General features: G+C 42.5%; 1 protein-coding gene and 1 pseudogene across 2 annotated transcripts in view; one reads left to right on the top strand and one right to left on the bottom strand.

Moving 5' to 3' along the window:
• The window catches only part of FSTL5 (follistatin like 5), a 2,810,134-nt gene that overhangs the window by 2,278,005 nt on the left and 510,057 nt on the right, over positions 1-22,072 (top strand). For both annotated transcript variants that reach the window (XM_085641771.1, XM_085641770.1), the window contains one exon: positions 3,013-3,131. In XM_085641771.1, the coding sequence (XP_085497897.1) occupies positions 3,013-3,131 (119 nt within the window). The remainder of the gene's footprint in view (positions 1-3,012; positions 3,132-22,072) is intronic.
• On the bottom strand, positions 14,502-15,265 carry LOC146862559 (uncharacterized; annotated as a pseudogene).

Below are 22,072 nucleotides of genomic sequence, written 5' to 3'. Positions count from 1 at the left end.
GAGTGCAATTTCTTGTTTGCTTTTTAAGCAAGAGAAAAAGTCATGTATGTCTGTACTAAGTTGATGTTTAGATTGACATTAATTCAGGGCAAGTGTATAAGAGTCAGAATGACACTGAGGGCGAAAATACTGGTCCTATTAAGAGGTCCCTGGTACTAAGGGTGTGAAAATGTGAATATTACTTGCCTAAATATTTGACATAAATTCTTTGCTTAGTTTAATGGTGTTGTGGGGTACTTGAGAGTAATTTCGGTCAAGCACATAGCTGTTTTTAACATTCGGTTTCTCGTATCACCTTATCATTTGTATCCTCAAATATCCTCAAATATTTTTTCAGGTCATTGATTGGAATTGACACTATATTTTCAGCTACTGAATCTATACACACCTTCAAATCATACGGCCAATGGAGTCTTCACATAATCTGAAAAAGATGCTGCTAGAGCTTCTTTACCTCTCCCAGTAGGGATACTTTTCCTTATTTTAGAGTGATCAGATTTTGAGACACATAAACTAGAGCAGGCCAGACAAAAAAGTAGGACTAAACCCTTTAACCCCTTCTACGTCTGGTCTGTCCAGGTGTCTGCATGGCCTTGGAGTGTGCGTGTTTGTGTCTATATATAAATGTGTGCATATATAGATTTATATAACATTAGCTATTGCAGGATCTTCACCTAGTGCACCTCCCCCGTCCTTCCAACTCTGTCTCCCTAGTGCTCCCTGAAAGAAACAGATACAGTATTCAAAATACTATAGACTTTAGAGGCGCCTGCAGAAAGGAGAGCATTGTTTAAATTCAGCTTTACTTGATGATGTTGACCTCTGTCCCAAAAACCAGGACATGGATTTAAAATTAAGGGGACTGTCTGGGGAAATCCGAGATGCATGGTCACCCTCCATAATATCAGGCAGTGCTCGATGGGCTGGTCTGAGAGGTCAGTATGTGGGCCGGTCTTGTGGCCTGTTGTACGTTCTGCTGGGTTTTTCCTCTTAATTTCCATGATACTGAAACAAACATTGCCTGCAGCAAGCTTAAGTCCATCCACTCTTCCATACCTTGCAAAACAATTATACATTGTGTCTTTACAAGTTAAAAACTGCCCCAATTTGCAAACATGGGCCACTTTTTTTAGGCCACTAATGAGGGCAACTTTTATTATGGTGCCCAGGCCTGTTTTCCGTCCCAGTCCAACGCTGCGGATACGGAATGCCTAATTTAACGCATTGTAATTAATGCATGTTTCCCAGCATCTCAGCACATGCTGAGCGTCTGAAGACTGAAGCTCTAGGGCGCAACTATTTACTACGTTAATAAAGTGTTTTATTTTGTAAATGTTCCTTCATATTAGACATACGTTTTTAATAAGCAAACGTATTGACCATTGCATAAAGGAGGACACAGCAGTTGTAAATATCCTATACCTCCAACTCCCAAAACGCTATTTATTCAGAGGATGTATATTTTTTGTTGTCAAAACTTCATCACGGCAATGTTCAGTCAGAAAAAAACTCGCTTGCACCATGTTGGTTTATTGCTCAATTACCTCGGCAAATGACTTGTTCTGTCTGCGTTCCCAAGATCTATCTGTGCGGTGAAGTTCCAATCCTTGCAGTAGCACGCTAGCTCAAACGGCATTAATGACTATCAGTCGCACTTCCTGCCGACGTCTCGTGGTGGCTTGTGGGGTAGTGATGGTGAGTGGGATGACACAATCAGGGAGCTAGCACCCAGTGCAGTAGCCCTGATCCGCAGTTGCTAGAAAGCAGGAAAGTCCGAATTCGTCACAGCTAAGTAAGCTACTTTTATTAGACAACATAATTTATTTTTACTCAAGTAAGCAATTGAGGAGAATTTCTGAGAGTCCTACAGAGCAGGAGGCGGAAATGCTATAAACATATGGTAATATACTTATCAGAATTCTTTTCTCCAGTGTATTCAATTCAGGCATGATGATCGCTGTGAAACTGTGAATGACCCTAATTAACATGGAATTCTTCTGCAGTAATTTCGTTACCACAAGTTATTCTCAATTATTTTTAACAATGCTTCTAAATACGTAGGGGCAGATTTATGTTGCCTGGGGCATCCATGCAAATCAGCAAGGATGCGCCAGGAATGATGCGTCACGCAAGTTTACCCTTGCGCCACACATGATGCGCCGCATTTACAATGCGGCGCATCATGGCGCAGGAATAAACAGATGCGTGACGCATCCGATGGCGTAAGGTTGGCGCAGTGCTTCAGTTGCGTCGCAAGCGCGACGCAACTCCAGCACTGTTCCAACCTACCCTATCCCTAACATGGTGCGTCAAGCCTTACGCCTGCTTCAAGCAGGCGCAGGGTTTTGGCGCATCAGCGTTGGGAAAGTGACTCAGTCAAATCTTATAGATTTGACTGAGTCACTTTTCAGGGGCGTTCCTGCGACGGAACGCCCCCCCCTCTGTCGACACGCCCACGTGAAACCTGACGCAGGTTTTACGTGGCGCAGGGCTTTACATCGTGACGCATCTCCATAGATGCGTCACGATGTAAATATGGCGCAACGTGGCGCAGGGTTTACACCGCCGCTGCGTCACAAAAGTGACGCAACGGCGGCGTAAAAGTGGCGCATCTCCGATATAGATCTGCCCCGTAGTTAATACTATGTTAAAAATGTTATGAACGCTTCTGGGAATTAGCACTTTATTTAGTGGAATTCTGTAAGTAACACATTTATTTCATTGCCTGCGGTGTGGGATAGTGCTAAAAAGTAAATGTACGTTGTTAATTTACAGTAAACATCACTCATTCCGTATACCCCACTCTACAGACGGCGTTCATTTCTGTGTAACCTTAGCAGCGATGGAGAATGTTCGTTTAATCCGCACTGTTCTGCTTAGCCTCTTTACAGAAATGTATTTCATGTGTTAACGCATTTCATGAAATGTCATATCACAGTGTTTCATTGCACCTTGCTTCCTAAATGACTAGACGTTGATTTATTTTTTATTTATACCTTATTCATTCTTAAGGTCTTGGCATTGGAAATATGTTCTACGTATTCTGCGACGATGGAATCAAAGTGATACAGCCGGTAGAGTGCGAATTTCAGAGGCACATTAAAGCTACTGAAAAGTTGATTGGATCGCAGGTGAGACTTACTTAAGACCATGTATAGGATATTCTGTGTTTGCATTTACTTGCAGTTGTTTAAGACCTCAGTGCAGTACTTTTTTTGTTCACGTATTTAAGTAAATTACTTGTTTGTATGGCTAATGTTTGTAAGAAAATTATAGATGATTCTAGGAATTCATAGGAATTACGGAATAGACAAGTTCTTTGTATCACTTAAGGAAATATATGCAATACAAGTATTCTGGGAAATGATTGTCTACAGACACTGTCAATAAAATTGTAAGAAATAACCAACTATTTTCCAGTGAATGCATTGTGTAGCTTTTTTCTGTCTGCTTTCCATAAAAGATTTGGAGTTCTTGTTCAGAGACTGGTCAAGAATGAAACAATACACAATTTCTATCCCGGGGACCTGGATTATCATGCAAAAAGAACAATTGATGGACAGTATGGTGAACAATGTCAAACACTCCCTCAGTCAGCGATCTGGGCCATAATCTATTGTCATTTTGCTCACCACGTCATTCCAGTTTCGACCCAGCTATATGTAAATCAGTCTTGACACCGCTCTCCATCCTTCATCCACTGTTATTTTTGCATTTGTCACCACAACTGGGACGGGTATGCCCAGACATGGGTCCTATGCTCGCCATACCACTGGTTTCAAGCTATCCTGGCTGATGAGGGGCTATACCCTGAAACCGATTTTACAGTGATGATCTTGAATAATCTTCCCCCATCTGGCCCAAACAAGATAGCAAAGCCCACATTTAATAATGTAATGAATGAATGCCTGAATATCTTGAGAAAGCACCTATTAACATCAAACCAAAAGCACCAAACCCTCTGCTCCATTCTTTTTCAGGGTACTATTTGAAGAAATAAAATTGTTGAAAGTTTGATTATAAATGAGAAAGATAGTGGGCTGCTAGAGGAATGTGAAATAGGCAATAATGTAATGTAAATTGTATTGAAATTGGCAACAATCATCCTGAAAACATTTTAAAGTTGTAAAATTGCACGTAAATGGGCGTCTTTCTTTGATTATTTTTTAACTGAAGTACAACACAATCAATTTGCCTGAACCCATGCACCAGCATATGTTTCTAATAAATGGTATTCCATGTGCCAGGGCATGCTAATTAAATGCTAGAATCGGGCAGGAGCACACATTGTGCTACTCACTAAAGTAGACGTTAGAATTTGTCTATGTCTCACTGTTAGTTCTGGCATCCTTGGTGTGGGTTTCCTCCCAACTTTGTGCCTGCATCCCTCCTGTTTTGCTGACTTCGTTTCTGCTGGCATTAGGACTCTGAGCACGTTACCACTGCTAAACAGCGCTAAAGAGATTGTACTCTTGCATTAAAACATGGTACATTTGGCTCATTCCCAACTGGAATGCTTAATCTACTTGTAAGTCCCTGGTAAAGTAGGACACCTGTGTCAGGGCCTGTAAATTAAATGCTACTAGCGGGCCTGTTGCACTGATTGTGCCACCCAATTAGATAGCATTTAAACATATCTCAAGTCTGCCATTGCAGCCTGTAGTGCAGTTTTAAACTGCCATTTCGACTGGGCAAAATAAACCTTTTGACAGGCACAAGCCTTCCTTGTAATATTTATAAGTCAACCCTAAGGTAGGCTCTAACCACCCTTAAGGCAGGGTCAGTGGTGTGTAAAAGGTAGAACATGTGTGTTTAACTTTACATGTCCTAGAAGGGAAATGCTTCAAAAGTCATTTTTCACTACTGTAATGCTTTCTAGACTGGAATGGCTACCCTTAGAAGCAAAATGCATCTTCTCTGAAATATTCCAAAATGCCTAAGAAAAACCTGATCGTATCTGGAAAGAAAATACACTCAGGAGCACAGTTTTACTGCTTCTGGAACCACCAAAATCCAAATAAGAACATTGCATGCATGCTCTTTTACACAAAACACACCGAGAATATAGAGCTTCATTCCACCCTACATTTGTACAAACCTTCAAATGCATCAACAGCATACTGCAAGAACAGTGTGAAGTTCTTACTACCATAAAGACCTCTTGGACTCAGTAGGAAATAAGAGTATAGTGAATAATATCCTGCAACAAATCAGTGTCCAAAATGTAAGTGTCCACCAGAAGTGTATGTTATTGTTTCCACTTTATTTTCGGTCTTCACATGTATCCAAAACTAATCCAGAATTAACTCACAGCCAACACCTTTTTCATCTTACAGTAAATGTACCATTGACTTTATCAAGGCTACAAAACAAATAATAACCAACCTCAGTTACTCTACATAATTGTCCTAACTTAATCCTAAAATACCAACACAGTGGTTTTTAGTTTCTGTGAGAACCTGGTGTCCATCATGAATCCCACACACTTTATGGATGTGTGGGATTCAGGATGGACACCAGGATCTCACAGAAACTAATGATCAGGTTTTGGAAGCAATCTTGTATTCATCATTGGTAGGATTCAGTTGCTACTTCTATTCCTTGTAGCACCATTTGGGTGTAAATGATATGAAACACTGACATACACAATTGTGCGTAGAATTTTTCCCGCCACTTCCCTTTTATGTAAGAGTATAGTCAATGCAAGCCACTGAACATGCATGGACCTCAGCACATGCAATCACCAGTTGGCTGGACCCTTGCACATATTTTAGCAAGCCAACTAGCTACCCCTGAAAGTCATTCAAACTCCATAACCCCTATCAGCAATCAACCTTGTAAAGAAGGACAATGGAAAATTAACTTTACAAACATATATAAAAGTTGTAGTGAAACACCTAACAGAGCTTGTGTAAATATTTACGAAAGAAAATTAGCACTCTCTTATATTGTACAGTGCTCTTATACCCTCTGGCCATGCTCACCATATACAAAACTCTCTATACATACATAAATAAATACATAAATAAATAACTGCACCCACAAATCAGATGGAAGAACTGAACCTGTTTGAGGTATATATATTTGACTAGTGGGATAAGTCTGAACAAACAAATTGGGGAAAAAGACAATACCGCCGGTTTATAGTCTTTTCCAGAACACTGTTTATAAATCACTTTGCTTTTAAAGCAGATCAGAATTGTGAAACATTGATTTTTCCAGGTTTGCCTGCTGTGTTTAGTCCTTTATTTATCGGTTTCTGGACGCCCTACGTGTTTGGAATATAAACTTCACTACCTGCGCAACATATGACTTGCTTACTCCAGGTCTGGCTGAATAAAGGTTGTGCTCACAGCCTTCCCGTACTGTGCTTTTGGATCCTCCGCATCCATTTGGGAGTCCTTCTGAAACCCGGGCGCATGCTGTATTTTATTGACTCTGTCAACCCCCTGCCGGAGCCGAATCAAGCAAAGATTTCATAGAAGAGACACTGGGCTCCAGCTGACCCGTGGAGGCTGAGCGCACTGTAAAGGTGCTCAGTAAATGTTCAGCTGCAGTGTCTTTGATTTGAGTTAAGACGACTCACCCTGGCTTGCAGGAAGTGCAGAATAGAGAACATTGTTGTTAAGTGCATTAAGTCGGCACTTTGTCGAGATTTTGAAGATGCTTTGAAGTCTGCGGCCTTCTAAATATTATTGCTACATTAAAATATAAAATCGCGTTTCTCCAATATTTCACACTTAAAATCAGGGATGGGCGGAATTTGCGAAATTGACTTTCGCAAATTATCGCAAAATTGCACAAAATCTCAGCGAGCATGCGAAACTTTCGCGAAGATGCGGAGATTGCTTTTCCCGCCCGTTTGTGATGTGTTTTTGCGTGCTCATGGGGAAATATATCTCCAACTTGCCCATGCGGTCGCTAATGGGCTCGGCCATCTTGCTCGCGATGCTTATTTCCTGTTCGTGATCGCAATGATGTGTTCGCAATCGCAAACACTCGCGGGATAGCGCGACCGGCTACCAACAATCCAACATCTTGTAGCGCGCGTGAACGGATAGGAAAACTCGTCGGCGAACGCAGGCACCCGGTAAGTCGCGACCGCGCGTGAGAATGAATTTTTAAAGCGCGAACAAGAAAAATACTTCCGTTTCCCGGCAGGTTGCGAAAGTTTTGAAATTTTCGTGCACTCCGCGGAACACGAAAATGTCAAAATATCGCAAATTCCGCGAGCAGAACGAAATTTACCGCCCAGGCATACTTAAAATCAGAAAGAATGTGCGTTGCCACTACACTGAAACATGTTTTAACATTTATAATTAGTGAACTAAACTACTGCAGGTTGGTACATTGCACTTAACCCTAGCAGCACTAAGAGAATGAGGTGAAAAACAGTAATATTATAAGTTTTGCCAAGCTCTGTTTTAACAACTGGGTATGAAAAACCTATTTCTTCATTAGAGTGGGACAATTCCAAGAGCCCTTTGTTTCTAGTGATACATGTCTAAAATGAGCTTGCACTGCGTGGCATCTGGGTCCGAGATCCCGAAATGTAATATATGATACCTTAAACTCAAATATTTAGTTAGAATTCAGGATTGTCCCCAACACCTGTATATAATATGTAATGATACCATAATTTAAAAATTAAAAGGAACATGCAAGTGCGTGCAATAAGAAATTCACATCACCCCTGCCCAAAATTAAATCACACTCTCAAACAAACCTCACACAAATGCTGTCCACCATGAAATGGTATACAGGTAAGTTGAAGATGTATTGGCAAAGGAAAGGTATGTTTTGAAATTATGGCTGACGAAGTTTAGATAGACTTTATAAAAGAAAGTTAAATATAGGAATCATGATGGGTAGATAGGGCAGCTCAAATCTTAAAACATCTGCCTGCAGGACCGGTACCTAAGTTTACAAAATCTGATAGTATGCAGGGTTTAGCTAGCTACTCAGTGGAAACTAGAGGCTATACACATAGGGGATCAATTCACAAAGGAAATGTTGGTTGTGAACATAAGTTTACAGCTGAAAATGCCTGTGTGCCTATAAGAATTCACACAAGGATCCCTGACACATATCATTGCATTTCCTGCAGGTTTCTCTGTCACATTTGTGGAAAATTCCACACTAGCAAGTGTCATTTAGGATGAGGAATTGAGAAGTTAGAGTTCCAAAGCATGTTTTCTTGGAATTTTGGGAATGTCCACAAAAATGTAAATTTGTGGGCACTCACAAACTCCTAAATAGCCCCTGTACACCTTGGAAAAATGCCAATGATATACCCCAGCCTAGGACTGGAGTAACTTCCCTTTCGGGATGGGATGTGAAATGAATCCTCATCATATTTGCTGAGAAAATAGGCAAAGAGCTTTCTCTCCAGGTGCAATATGCTTTCCTCCTGGTGAAAGAAGAATAAAATGCAATTGCACGGGATTAAGTAAGTAAATTTTATTGTGCAGTTAATTAAAACCATTACAAACAATCATCAATTTACACAATTTCATGCTAAAAAGGGAACAAATAAATTACATTTGTGTTATAGTAGTTCATCGCTAAAAGACCATTTATTAAGAATACAAAATAAAAACTTTTAAAAAATGTGCTTAGTAGTTTGTAAACCTCAAATAAGCCTGAAGGCTAGCCCAGACCTCCTCTATCGGAGCCTCCTATACCGCAGAGGATGCTGGTAGGGGCGCTAGTGGCTGAGAGCTGTGGTCAGGCGACCTGGGGGCAAAGGAAACGATTTTGTTACTCAGAGACCATTTGGGGTTATACTGGTCTTAAGAACAGTTAACCAGATCTATATACGCAAAGTTGCCTTGCACAAATGTAGACAAGAGAGCCAGGGCATAGTAAAAGTTCATACTTGGGTATTGTCAAACAAAAGAATTGCACAGGAGGCTTACGGTAATTTGCCCTTTCTGCAAGGTCACCACAGACTTTTTTGCTGAACCCCATTGTTTTTCCGCCTGCAGGACTGAGTGCAATTTACCCCCAATAACCAGTGGTAAAGTGCTTGTGCTCTTCTTTTCAACATGATGAAATTGCTCTACAGCTGATTGACATATTTTTGTTACCTCTAAGTCCCTAATATGTGGTACCATGGTATACCCAGGACTTGTAGGTTATATGCCACACGTGGACTGCCGCACTGCCATCCACTAAAGTGACAATATATCTTGACTGCAGGCCTACCGTCAGTAGCCTTGCTGTGCAGGTTTTAACAGCAAATTCAAACTTTCAAAATAACCCCTTCGACAAGACTAAACCATCCCTTTAATTATTTATGGACCCCATTGACCATACATCAGGGTGCTTGGTATTTAAAAGTAGAACATGGAAGAGTTTAATGTTCATCATGTCCCTACAGTGAAAACGCCCTTAAAGCCGTCTGTATTGTAAAAGGGTTGCCTTATACATAAGAAAGCATTGAGATACAATCTTAAATTTTTACAAATGTTATCTTCACATAGAAAAACCAACACATTTAATTTCCAGGCTTTTGAAATGCTTAGAACAGGCTGGGTTAACTGGTGAAAATAGATTTGAAAAAATATTTTGTAAAGATAATATTTATAAAATTAGCCTTTGTCCTCGACGAAGTCCCAGGAAGTTAAATCTGCAGTTTGTTCCCCACTTCTGTTAGCCAGTAATTAGCATTTCCGTAGGCGTAAATGAGATGTGAAGGTGCTCACAGGACAGGGAGATGAGGCCATGGGTGCAGCGAGGTGTTGTTGTGGCCCTTGAAAGGATAGCCTGTGGGCTGGGCCCAAGAACTTGATTACCTTCAAAGAGGCTTACACTGTCACAAGCAGATGTAGCCAGTGCCCAGGCCTTTATGTTATGTTATGTTGTGTTAGTGGATACTTGATATAGTGCTGTGATTCACCCCCAAAGGGGCATCTCAGTGCTTGGGTAACAGACCGATCAGGAAGCATCCATTAGAACAGCCAGGTTTTGAGATGCCTTTTTAAGTCTCAAAACTTGGTGCATGCCCTAATATAAGGGGGGGGCTTATTCCAGTGATGGGGAGCAAGATAGGAGAAGGACTGACAGCCATATTTTAATGTTCGAATACGCCGGGCGGAGAACGAGCTGGGTCTTTGATCTGAGATTTCTTTGGGGGAGATAGGTAACCAGTTTGTCCTGTCGATATTTACTTCCTTTGCCTGACCAAGCTTTATAGGTCTGGCATAGGAGGTTAAAAAGTGCTCTTTTCTTTACAGGTAGCATGTGAAGGGCTATCAGCAGGGGTGCTGAAGGTGTGCCCGGTGGCTGTTTGTTAACCAGTCTGACAGCAGTATTTTCCACCACCTGCAATTTTGATCAGAGGGATTCGATAGATGCTGTGAGCAGCACATTTCCATAATTCAGGCAACTTATTATCAGAGCCTGGACCAGGGTCTTCCGAGAGGTCAGCAGGAGCCACAGGAATACCCTCTTAAGGAGGCGCATTACCCCAAAGCACGTGCCACAGGTAGCTGTCACCTCATCTTTCGTCGATAATTTGTTTTCTAACAAAATACCTATGTTCCTTACTGTGCTTCTGGGAGAGAGAGCTGGGCTGAGGTCGTGGGACACCAATCTGTTCTCCAAAGGATCTGCGCTTTTCCAAGCACCAAGCAATACAATTTCAGTCTTGTCTCATTTAATTGAAGGCAATTCAGGACATTCCAAGTAGCAATTTTTCTCATGTATGCAGTAAAACGTTTAACATTCTTTGTATCTTGCCCAAAAGAGATGACCAGTTTTCCGTCATCTGCATATGAGAGTATTTCAAAGCCACGGGACTTGACCAGCTGAGCGAGGGGAGAGATGTAAATGTTGAAAAGTGTGTTGCCCTAAGGAACTCCCCTGCCCAGGAACAGAGTCTCAGATTAAAAAGGATCAAGTGTAATTTTTTTAGTCCTGTCCTTAAGAAAGCCTGTTAGCCAGTTCAGTGCAGTCCCATGAATTCCCATCTCATGAAGTCATTAAATCAGAATGGGATGTGATTCAGTATCAAATGCAGCTGACAGATCGAGAAGGACCAGCATAGCTGGTGTTCCTATGTCCAGTGAAAGGCTGAGTGAGTCACCTACTGCTACAAGGGTGATTTCTGTACTATGAGAGGGACAAAAGTTGGGATGAGTCCGATAGGAGATGCGTTTTTAAGTGAGGAGAAAGTTGTCTTTTGACATGGGATTCGAGCAACTTGCTGATTGAGGGCAGAAGAGAGATAGGACGATAGTTTGCCACACCAATGGGATTGGCATGCGTTTTAAAAAAAATAGGTGTGACATAGGCGGCTTTCCATTCTTTAGGCACTGTAGTTGAAGATAGGGATAGATTGCATAAGGATGTCACCGATGGTACAAGAGAGGTAGATAACATAGCTGTGATATGAGGGGGACATAGATCCGCCCGAAAGCCAGATTTAGTTTTGGCTAAAAGGTCTAGTAATTGAATGTTGGTGATTGGTTCAAATCTTTCCAGGCCCTCATCCGTCTTTTGAATTCCCAGTAAGACTGGCCTCTACCACAAGGGGTCTCTTGTTGATATCCCAGAGTGAGATCCTACTGGAGGGTCAGGAACTGTTTGACAGGTCTGCTGAGTTTCCATATCAATATTTGGGGCATACTTCAATGGAGGGAACCAGAATTCCAAATCAATTTGGGTGCAGAAACCTCAGCTTTGTTGTATTAGGCTTCTGTCTTTGAGTTTCTTGAGAGTACAGCAACTGCCCAAACTGGGATTGTTAGTATTAGATGTGGGGAGACATTAGGACTACCATAGTATATTCCTTACACACACACTCCCTAGCACTTAGACCCCTGTTTAGTGTAGTCGAAAATGTTGGCCATCTTAAAAATGCATCATGTCATTCCCATACACTCGTGCCAGGCATAAATGTGGCATCTTCAGGCATCCACTTCTGTAAACACCTTGTCCTGTGGAAGATCAGAAGAGAACTGTACTTGTAGTCTAAGACCTGAGTAGAACCTAGAAGTGTGGACATGCTCTCCCTCTTGTACCCAGGACAAAGAAGTGAATTCCAAGGGTCATAAGGCTGATCTCTTGTTAAAGTTAAAGGGGCACAAAAAGCTACAAGAGTCATTTTCCTGCAACTACCCAGGACCATTAACAACTGGACCTAGACTTTGACACTCTTGAAGCTATCTGCTTGCCATCCTGTGAGTCTCTAATTGCCTCATTTGAGTTCCTAGGGACTTTAGGATTGTAATCCTGTGGTTTATTGTGAAAGGTAAAATCTTTGATCGGAAGGAACCTGGTTGGTGTTTTTGATACGCTCTCTATTGCAGTTAGTGTCATTTTGCACCCAGGTTCTCTTCCACCAGGATCACTGATGTCATTGGCATCATGTGCTTCTGGTGATCTTTCTACTTGAAATGTAAACAATTCTTATCTCTAGTTCCCCTTATTGGATTGTTGTCACTTTTCTGTAATTTGATTATTAACCCTTACTCTAGTTATCTAATTTGTTTCAGGATGATTTTCGTTTTACATGTTAACATTATCACTGTTGGAAAGTGGATTATTAGTAGGGATAAGTAGGGACTTACCACTAGTAATAAGGCCACAATCACAATAAAAAGGTTCTGTTAGAATCTCAATAAATTAATCACTTGCACATCCCTTGGTAGCTGGCAACAGCAAGGCAGGCTTAGCTTAGGAGACAGGTGTGTATATCTTTAAAAACAGCAAATTATTAAATGAGTAAGACACAACACACAATAAAATCCAACACCAATTTATAAAATTATCTTATATTTTTATGAACAAACAGACAACATCTTTAAAGAATTAACACTTTATGGTGCCTATAGTGCCAATTGGGACATCTGGTTGTGCTTGACCGGGACAAAGTCAAATTGGGGCCAACCACGATGGATCCCTGCTCGGGTTCACTAAGTGAGGATCGTCTTCAGGCCAATTTCATGTCGATGCTGTTGGAATGCTTTTCTGCGAGGCCTCAGCAAAATCCTAGGAGTCTGGAGTTCCGGAGCTTTCAGTGGGTTGAACCTAAAATCCAAGCCGGGTCGTGGGTGAAGTTCGCCGGCTTGACTTTCGACTTCAAGTCAGTCACCTTATGGCTTTTTACCCATAAAATCTCAAGGTTCATCAAACTTCTGGATCTTCTTCCAGAAAGTCTCCTTGAGGGTTCAAAGTATCTACAACACCAATCCAGGAGTCTAGAATCTCTGCAATGGTCCTTGGGGTGTTGGGACTACAATTCCCACAATCCACCTGGCCAAATCCTTAAATGTATACTGGACGCCCTCCAGGATGGGGGCATCTTCATGGAGATGATGTAGGTGGGCTCAGTTAACCTGTAGCTTGCAGGGAGTCCTCTCCTTAATCCTTCTTGAAGCAAGGCAAAATCATTAGGATTGTAGTCCCAGAATGTGCAAGAGGTGAAGTCCTTCAGAGTGCAGACGTTTGGGATGCAGATCAGGTTTCCAGCCGAGCAGTCTTTTTTCTTCTTGTAGTTTCAGGCAGCAGATCTGAGTTGCTATGCATCTCTTCCATAGTTCTGTATGCTGCTGGTCGTCAATCAAGGGAGCACCCCTGACCAAGGGAGCAGTTACTCAAAATCAAAAATGGAGAAATTTTCCCTTGGAGGTTAGATCAGGCTAAGCCAACCCACTGCTGTGGCTAAGATTCTCTAACACTCCCCTTCCAGTCCTTTCACTAATTTAATTACAGGGGCTCCTGTGTGGCTGGGGGTGCAGGATGTGGGGGTGAACCTGTGCTATTCTAAAGTGCCATCCTCTCTTTTAAGACTAGTTTGGCTTCCCCTCCCTCATCCCGCCTTCTGCTTCTGCAGCTGCAGTTCACCACCCACAGGAAATCCTATGTTTCTCTAGCAGTCCAGTTTGCAACTCATTAAGACAGCTGGCTCAGCCAGGCAGAGTCTAGCCAATCAGAGAAGGACTGCTGGAAGGCTCGAGTTTGCCTTACAGAAAATAAAGTTTAATAGCATCTTTTCTGTGATAGTTATTAGAGATCTAACAATGGGATTTTTAAAAATTTTTATTTAGCACACATGCACCATATAAGACACCTTTCAATATATAATAAAATTTGATAATCACAATTCCTCAATTTATCAAAACCAATGAAAAGATAGAATCCATTACAATACAAATACTAATTGGTAATATGTACAATCAAAAAATGCTTGTAGGGTAGATATAGTCCATAACACTGTGAATCACTTCAAAGCTGGCATCAATACAAATGTCACAAATGTTACTTACAAATTTATAAACAACAATTACATTAAAAAGAAAGTACAGATAATAGACAAGAACAATCTGTCATTTGGGTGGTACACATCCGTGATAAGCAATTTCTCAGGCTGAAACCCAGTATTTTTCTATTTGCTAGGTACTCACAGGCTTTAGCCCCTTCACGGATTGTGTTGTTCTCACAAGAGCTTTGCTGTATTTCAATGGATATCTTATAAATTTATCCCCCAGGCTAATTCAGGCATTCCCTTGTGCAATGGGGCAGCCCACTTCTGGAAAAATCATCTGGTGTCTGTCCGGGTGCCCCTGTGTGTTCCCATCTCCCCACATGCCCGGGGTCGCATACTGAAAGAAGGGGGCATAGGTCGGCTGTCCATAAGGCAGAGCGTTGTACAAGGGGGCCGCGGCATAGTGGTCCGGCTGCGTGTCCTGTAACTGCCGCTTCAGCTTCATCTGGAGGTACTGGAACCAGGTCCTGAACTGAACTTCGGTGAGCTGTAGCTTGGTCGCCAGCCGGCGCTTCTCCTGGGCGCTGAGGTACTTCTGGCACTTGAAGGTTTTCTCCAGGCTGTTGATCTGTTTGCTGCTGAAAGGCCGTCCTGATCCGGTGGCACAGCGTGCTGTCCCCCTCCTTTGCTTCGGCAGAGTCCTGGGGGCACAGGGTGCAGGGGGCTGCTCCCATCTTTGGGGTAGATATTGCTGTCTTCCTTGTGGCTGTTACTGTCCTTGAGGTACAATCTGCGGTCCTCCTCCTCGGACTGGGGAGCACAGTCTGCCGGGCACAGCCTGTCGTCTTCCTGGCTGGCACAGTTCATTGCATGATGACAGCGGAGCTCCTGCTCCCGGCACCATTCCGATGGCCACAGCCTGCTGTCCTGGGCAGGAGAAACCGAGGGGCAGCGCCTGCTCTCCTTGTCCTGAGGGGCGACGCAGTCCAAGCGGCCGGCTTTGCTCTCGTATCTGGAATCAACTCCACTTGATGCAGAAGATTTGGGTGCCATATGGGCCTGTTGGTGTTGCTGTTAGGGCGCAAGCCTTGGGAGTCCATAGAGAGTCCATAGAGAGCAGATAATCCTTGGGTTTGATCGGAAAGCTGGGGGCTCGACTGTGGTCGGCGGGCAGCGACTGCACTGTGAGAGCAACTCGAAGGATTCCGCTTGATGATGAGTTGTGGAAAAGGCTTCCTCTATTTCGACAATCACATTGTCCTGGGGGCACACGGAAAAACTGTATCTTATCACCGGCAGTATTGGGCCTTACAGACCATTTGAGACCTCCTTATTGTCATAGCCTAAATCTGAAGGTGAAGACCAATAACAAGGGGTGGAACTTCATAGGTCAGTTTAACCCACTATGACAGTTATGAGGCTATAGGAATATTATACCCCATGAAAGCTGAATGTTCTAATTTAAAAAAAGCCTCTTGACAGACCAAGGGGGTTTAAATGCCCCTACAGTTGAGAAACTTTGCGTCATTTGTTTCACAGACCATAGCCACAGTAGTAGCTGTCAACAATGTACACCAGTAGCTGTGAAAGGAGGGAGAAATCTGCACCTGATTATCATTTGGATTTCCTAAATTGATTTACTTCAATTGGTAGGGCGTAGGGAGACAAGAGCTGAGAAGAATTACCCCCTTTCTTATTCAGAGCTCCAGTGACATTGCGAACCATGAGAGAAGGGATGGAGGAAAGCTCCTTGTTTTCCCTCTTCCACAGAATCTACTTTTCTAATTCCTCTGTTCAACCCACATATTCAGACGAGGCATGGGAGTGGCAGAGTCAGAATCTGCAGATTAAGACATTGAACAATTGACAGCAATACTCATTGTCTGCTGCTGCTCCTTTGTCTTAAATGGAATTCTCAACCTTCCAATGTACTGATCAATAATACATTTCAAAAATATCAAGTACTTTATTCTCTTACTCACCTTGCATCCTAATTTGAATATATTTGGATTATGTTTTATGTGAAGATGTTTCATAGTTTTTATTACTGTTGCTTTCCCCATGTTTGCACTTCAGTTTTTTTTGGTTGTGGCCCAACTCCTGTTGATTCTTATTAGTGTTCTATAGGTTCAAGAGGTGGCAGCTGATGATTCTCACTGACTTTTATCTTCTGCCTACTTTGAGGCATAATGACATGGGTGAGAAAGCAACAGCCATTCCCAAGGCATGCCCTTGACAAGTCTATCTGTGCTTGTCCTTCTATGACAGGGAATAGAGGCTAGAAATGTTGTGCACACTGGTGTAGAGGAAATATGACTGGCGCTTTCGAGAAATAAATGGTAAAAGTGCCTGAAGAGAGTGGATGAAACACTAGCTAGGGAATTCATACTTTATCTGAACAGTAACTAGTTTTGCTTCAGATTCCATCTCATGTAACTCTAGTTGTTGATCCACCTTGAGTAAATTCTAGGTCTAAATGTATGCTAGTAAGCACTATTTCAGTTTCCTGGCTTAAGGGATCATGGTCGGAGAGATCCAGGGCAGACAGAATGTACTGGGGCCGAAATGTAACATCTGGGGTCTTCTGCCTGTGGCGGCTTTGGACCTTGGCAAACTAAGGACTGGGAGTTATGTATCCCTTTTCAACATTTGACTCTGATTAGCGAGACAGAGCAGTTCAAGACTTACTCAGGGAGTTGCTGTGAACTAGAGACTCAATGCTTTTGAAATTGCTGTGAAGTTAGTGCTTTAACTATAAACAATTACTGTATTACACATAAAAATAAATATTTCTCACAAATTAGGTAATAGACTGACACATTGAGAAGCCTACGAGAACACTCTCTAGAGAGCCCCACAACCAACTCGAAGGACACAACTAAGGAAAATCACACAGGTCAAATGACCACTTAAATGTGTCCTGTCCCCACTATGCTGCAGGCATATTTGACTTTTGTGCTCCAGCAGCCCTTAACTCCTAAAGCACTATACTCACTTTTATGTGTCAAAGTCAATAAGAGGGGTGTATTAAAAAAGTCAGGCCTGCTGACTTAGTCAGGATGTCATCATACATTTCGACAGTAGAATATGAGGTATTCCATAACAACGCGTTTTAGCAGTTGGAAAAACATTTCTGATATCATTCGATATATGCATTGATTTTCACTTCCCCACACTGCCCAATATAATATTAGAACAATTAACATTTCATGCCTGACCCTTATTCTTATATTGAACACACTCGTGTGTAAGCTTTAAAGAACTTAACCAACCTAAGGCCATGAAATCCTCACAGTTGTCTCCTGGGGTTTAAGATTTTCCCACCAGTTAATTGAGTGACAAGATAAAAAAAGAGCAAGAAGGACTCACTGCATGCTAGACCACGTCATCCACTGCGGTGCTACCCCTGTTCCTCAAAAGGCATTACTTGATGCATTTTCAGGACAGCTGTACAGTATTATGGGCTGACCCCCTGCCCTGTGGATGTTCACCGTGGACAGGCTGTACCAGTAATGTTTTCCTTTCCTATTTTTGTTTCCTTTTCAAATAAAACCATTCACTTGCATGCATCTTTTTTCTTTTCATGTTGTGTACCCCTACCACTCAGTAGGGCATTTTTTTTGTGGTGACTTTTAGGAAGTCCAAGGTCATGTCAGCTTCATCCTTGCTCATTCCCACACTCTTCTGAGCACGGAGAATGGGAATCAAGGCACGGTTGCCACTGCTTAGGTGAGATGCCCCCCTCCTTGCAAGGCAGCTTAGCAGAGAACTGTAGGCTCACCTGCCTGCTTTCAGCAGCGAAAAGTGATCCTCCACCTCTAGAGAGTGCATTGAATGGTGCTTTTCTTGTCAGTCTCATGGATGAGCTTAAATGGCCACATGCTCTTGAAGAGGGTTGCCTCTTGGTGGTATAAAACTGTCTTATTGACTGACGGTCAGATCAATATCTCTCTCCGGTATGTAATTTAAGTAATGCTGAATTCAGTTATGATTTTCTCAGCCCAGCACTTGGAAAATGCCTCCCAATAACAACAAATAAGACTGTAGGTTTTCTATGCCTCTGGTGGACAGTTTGCAATGGGGTTTCATATTTTTTGCTCCTGGCACTGCACTCTGAACATTATGAGTGTCCAGTTTGGATCTCCTGACTTCTAAAATGATGCTTATTTTTTATGGAGCTATATTATGTTACTCCACTGAAGAAGGACCTCAGTGACTTTCCCTCCTGTCCCTCAGCAGCATCACCCCATGGCCCTCAAGGTAGGTCAGTTTGCCTGCCTGCAGTTCCCAGGCCTCTGGGCATCCTCACTACTTGACTAGCATGTTCAGCAGGAGTCGGGGGGCATCCTCAAGAAGTCCCCATCATAGGACCAGTTCCCTGAAGTTCCAAGGGACCTATTCCTCCTTCGTCCACACTACTCTATACCAGATGGACTGCAGAGGCCAGTGCATCTGGGCCTGAATACACAGAGTCCCTGTAAGTGCAATTCTGGTGTCCTCTCCAGGTGGGAGTGGGGTTCTTCCACCCAATGAGTGTCTCCTCTTCTGTATTTACCTCTTCTCTCAAAGTATCTTCCATGCTCAGGAATTTTAAAGTAGCATTTGAGGGTAGTAAAAGGTGGATGGCTCTACCAAAACCTAGAGATACGTTATCATCCCTCCAACATTGACCTACACATATTGGAAGCATCTCACAGATTGGCCCGCTTCCTGCACAGAGAGTTAGGATTTTTAACAATGACAAAATCAAGTTATTGTCTGAAAGACCTCTCCCTGTGCCTTACCTAATCCTTCCCCTTAATTACATTGCAACACTAATTATTTGCCTTCAAAACTTCAAAGGGACTCATTGTTTTACAGGTGCCAGAGTTTCCTCGTTGTCTCTGTGAGACTGGCATGCCTAGGCTTGTCAATGAGTGTCAGCCAATCATCCAATGCAGTTTACTCCTCATCCTCTTCCTCAACCAGGAGAAGGCCAATCCCCCCAAATGGCTCATTACTCAAGAGAGGCTTTTAAACTACCAGCTGGTAAACAGAGTAATCACATTGGCCAAACAAGGTTGTTCAAAACCCAAATCTCATTACGGTTACCTCAGGGAAATAATACAAGAGCCTGAAGAAACACAGTTATGGTCAAATTAATATTTTATTTGTCATTTTGAAAATAGAAAAGTAATGTCTCTTATTTTTTAATACTGAGCAATTGCAAAATTATTTTTCGCACTGTTCCCACCAAAAGTGTATATAATGTAATGCACCACAGACTTACACTTAAGTGAAACATTATGCCTCTCTACTGGATGTGCAATTAATAACTCCAAGCTATTTTAAAAGAAGCTTATGACGGGTAAGATTCTATTTTGATGTGCCACTCAGGACAGAGATCCAAAAGCCAGGCAGAATAAAAGTAAAGAATCGAGGAGAATTAAGCAAGTCAGAAGCCACCTCCTCACTCCTGATCATCATTAAAAGCTGCAATAATAAGTCTTCTGCAACTTTGATGGTTGAACGAAGTTCAGCAAAACACATTGAGTTAATGCACGTCTTTGAAGTGTTCCTCTATTTATTTTACACTGCTGGCAAGGTCCCGTGTTTTTTGCAATAAATGTTTCATAACTGATGTTATGTTATGTTAAAATGAATTTGTATAGCGCACGTACACCCGGAGGTTTCATGGCGCTTAAATGTCATGATAGAGCGCAGAGGACAAACTAGTTGCATGAGAGTGCAAACAGCTGTGTTTTCAAGGCCTTTCTGAAGCTCAAAAGATTGTTTTGCATACGGATATCAAGGGGTAACGAGTTCCATAAGCCAGGTGCAAGGTATGAAAATCTGCACCCTCCCTGGCGTTTTCGTTTAATGGTTGGAGTTGCAAGTAGCATGAGGTTGCCAGACCGTAGAGAGCGGCGTGGTATGTATTTAGTTATCAAGTTACTGAGAAATTTAGAGCTCTTACAATGTAGAGATTTGAAGAGGAGGCAACCAATCTTGAAGGCTGCCCGTTGAGCAATAGAAAGCCAGTGTAGTTTAGCCAGTAAAGGGCTGGCAGAGTGCCATTTAGGTTGCTTGAATATCAATCTGGCTGCCTGGTTCTGTATCATTTGAAGACGTTTAAGCAGGAATAAAGGTAGACCAAAGTAGATAGAATTACTAAAATCAAGACGCGAAAGTACAAGAGAGATCACCGCCTGAATGAGAGCAGAGGGGGTGAGAAGATGGGCAATTTTTTTGAGTTTTCGCAGCTGAAAAGCACATGAGGAAACTATGGCCCCCACTTGTCCCCTAAGTGAGAGGTCCGCGTTCAAAATCACTCCAAGGCTTTTTACAGATGGAGAGGGGGAGGGAGGTAGACCGAGATTATTAGGCCAAAATTGTGGGCCCCACATGGTTGCGCTAGTGCCTGGCAAGATAAGCTCAGTCTTGCCAGGGTTAAGTTTGAGGTGGTTGAGGTTCATCCAACGCTGAATGTGTAGCATGGTAGCTTGAAAGTCAGAGGCTGAGTTTGGTCCGTCCAATGTAAAAATAAGCTGGAGGTCATCTTCATAGTTAAAGGTTGTGACCTTCATCTTTTTTAAGGAGCTAATAAGGGGTCTAAGGTAAAGATTAAATAAAAGGGGGGAGAGTGATGAACCCTGAGGCACTCCGCAGGAAGTAGCCATCTTAGAGGCGGTGAATGTGCCTAGTCGAACTGCCTGAGATCTGTCTTGAAGAAAGGATTTAATCCAATTGTAAGCTGAGCCTTGAATGCCTGCTTGTTTGACACGGGATAACAAGATGTAATGATCCACCGTGTCAAATGCGGCTGACAGATCTAAGAGGATAAGGGCCTGGTGAATGCCCTTATCAGCATTTGCTCGCAGGGTATCCAACACGGCAAGGATGACTGTCTCCGTGGAGTGTGCAGGGCGGAACCTGGCTTGATTTGGTTCCAAGAACTCAGACTGTTCAATGAAGTTTGAGAGGGTTTTAGTGACGTGGGCCTCAATAATTTTTGCTAAAAAAGGAAGCAAGGAGATCGGGCGATAGTTTGAATGGTTCAGGGGATCAGCCCCTGGTTTTTTTAATAGTGGAACTACTATCGCATTCTTAAAGGCAGATGGAACCTTAACTTCGGTGAGAGATTCATTTAAGAAGGGGAGAACAACATAGGGAAAGACAGATAAGACCTCTTTTAAGATGTAAGGGGGACAACAATCGTTAGGTGACCCAGACTTAACTCGGACCAGTAGTTCAGAAAAAGACTGAGGACATAAAGTCGGAAAATGGTCCAGAGTAGCAGTATTAGTTATGACTAGGTCGGTGAGGTCAGAGCAACAGGTGACAGGAATACTAGCTTTTATTGTGGAGATTTTATCCAAAAAGAAAGAGTTTAGAGAACTACAAAACTCCTGAGTAGATGGCTGTTCCGGGTGAACTCTATCAGAGTTACACAGATCATTGATAATGGAGAAGATCTCCTTAGATTTATTTTGAGCATTAAGAATTCTGGCGGAGAAATATGCAGCTTTGGCTTCACGAATAGTCTTTTTATAGTCATTGCAGGCTGCAGAAAACTGCAATTTATCCTCCAGAGTATAATGCGATCTCCATTTTCTCTCCTTTTGCCTCAGCTCCAGTTTCTGTTTCCTAAGCTCCGAGGAAAACCATTTATGAGCGTCGGAGTGTCGGGAATGGGAGAATTTAGTAAGGGGGGCATGGGAGTTGCAAGCTTTTAATAACTAATTAGAGATGGCAGAGTTCATAACATCAACATCCGAGTGGAGAGGGGGACAGTATCTGGCCAAAGTATCAAGAAAAGCGTGTTTATCAATGGAGCTCCATTTCCTTGATAAGCCGCCATCTTTTGAGGTAGTCTTAGGA

The sequence above is a fragment of the Triturus cristatus genome, chromosome 2_2 (assembly GCF_964204655.1).
Source record: "Triturus cristatus chromosome 2_2, aTriCri1.1, whole genome shotgun sequence".
In the NCBI taxonomy this organism is placed as follows: Eukaryota; Metazoa; Chordata; class Amphibia; order Caudata; family Salamandridae; genus Triturus; species Triturus cristatus.
Note: the sequence above shows the minus strand (reverse complement) of the source record. Positions and strands in the feature narration are given on the sequence as shown.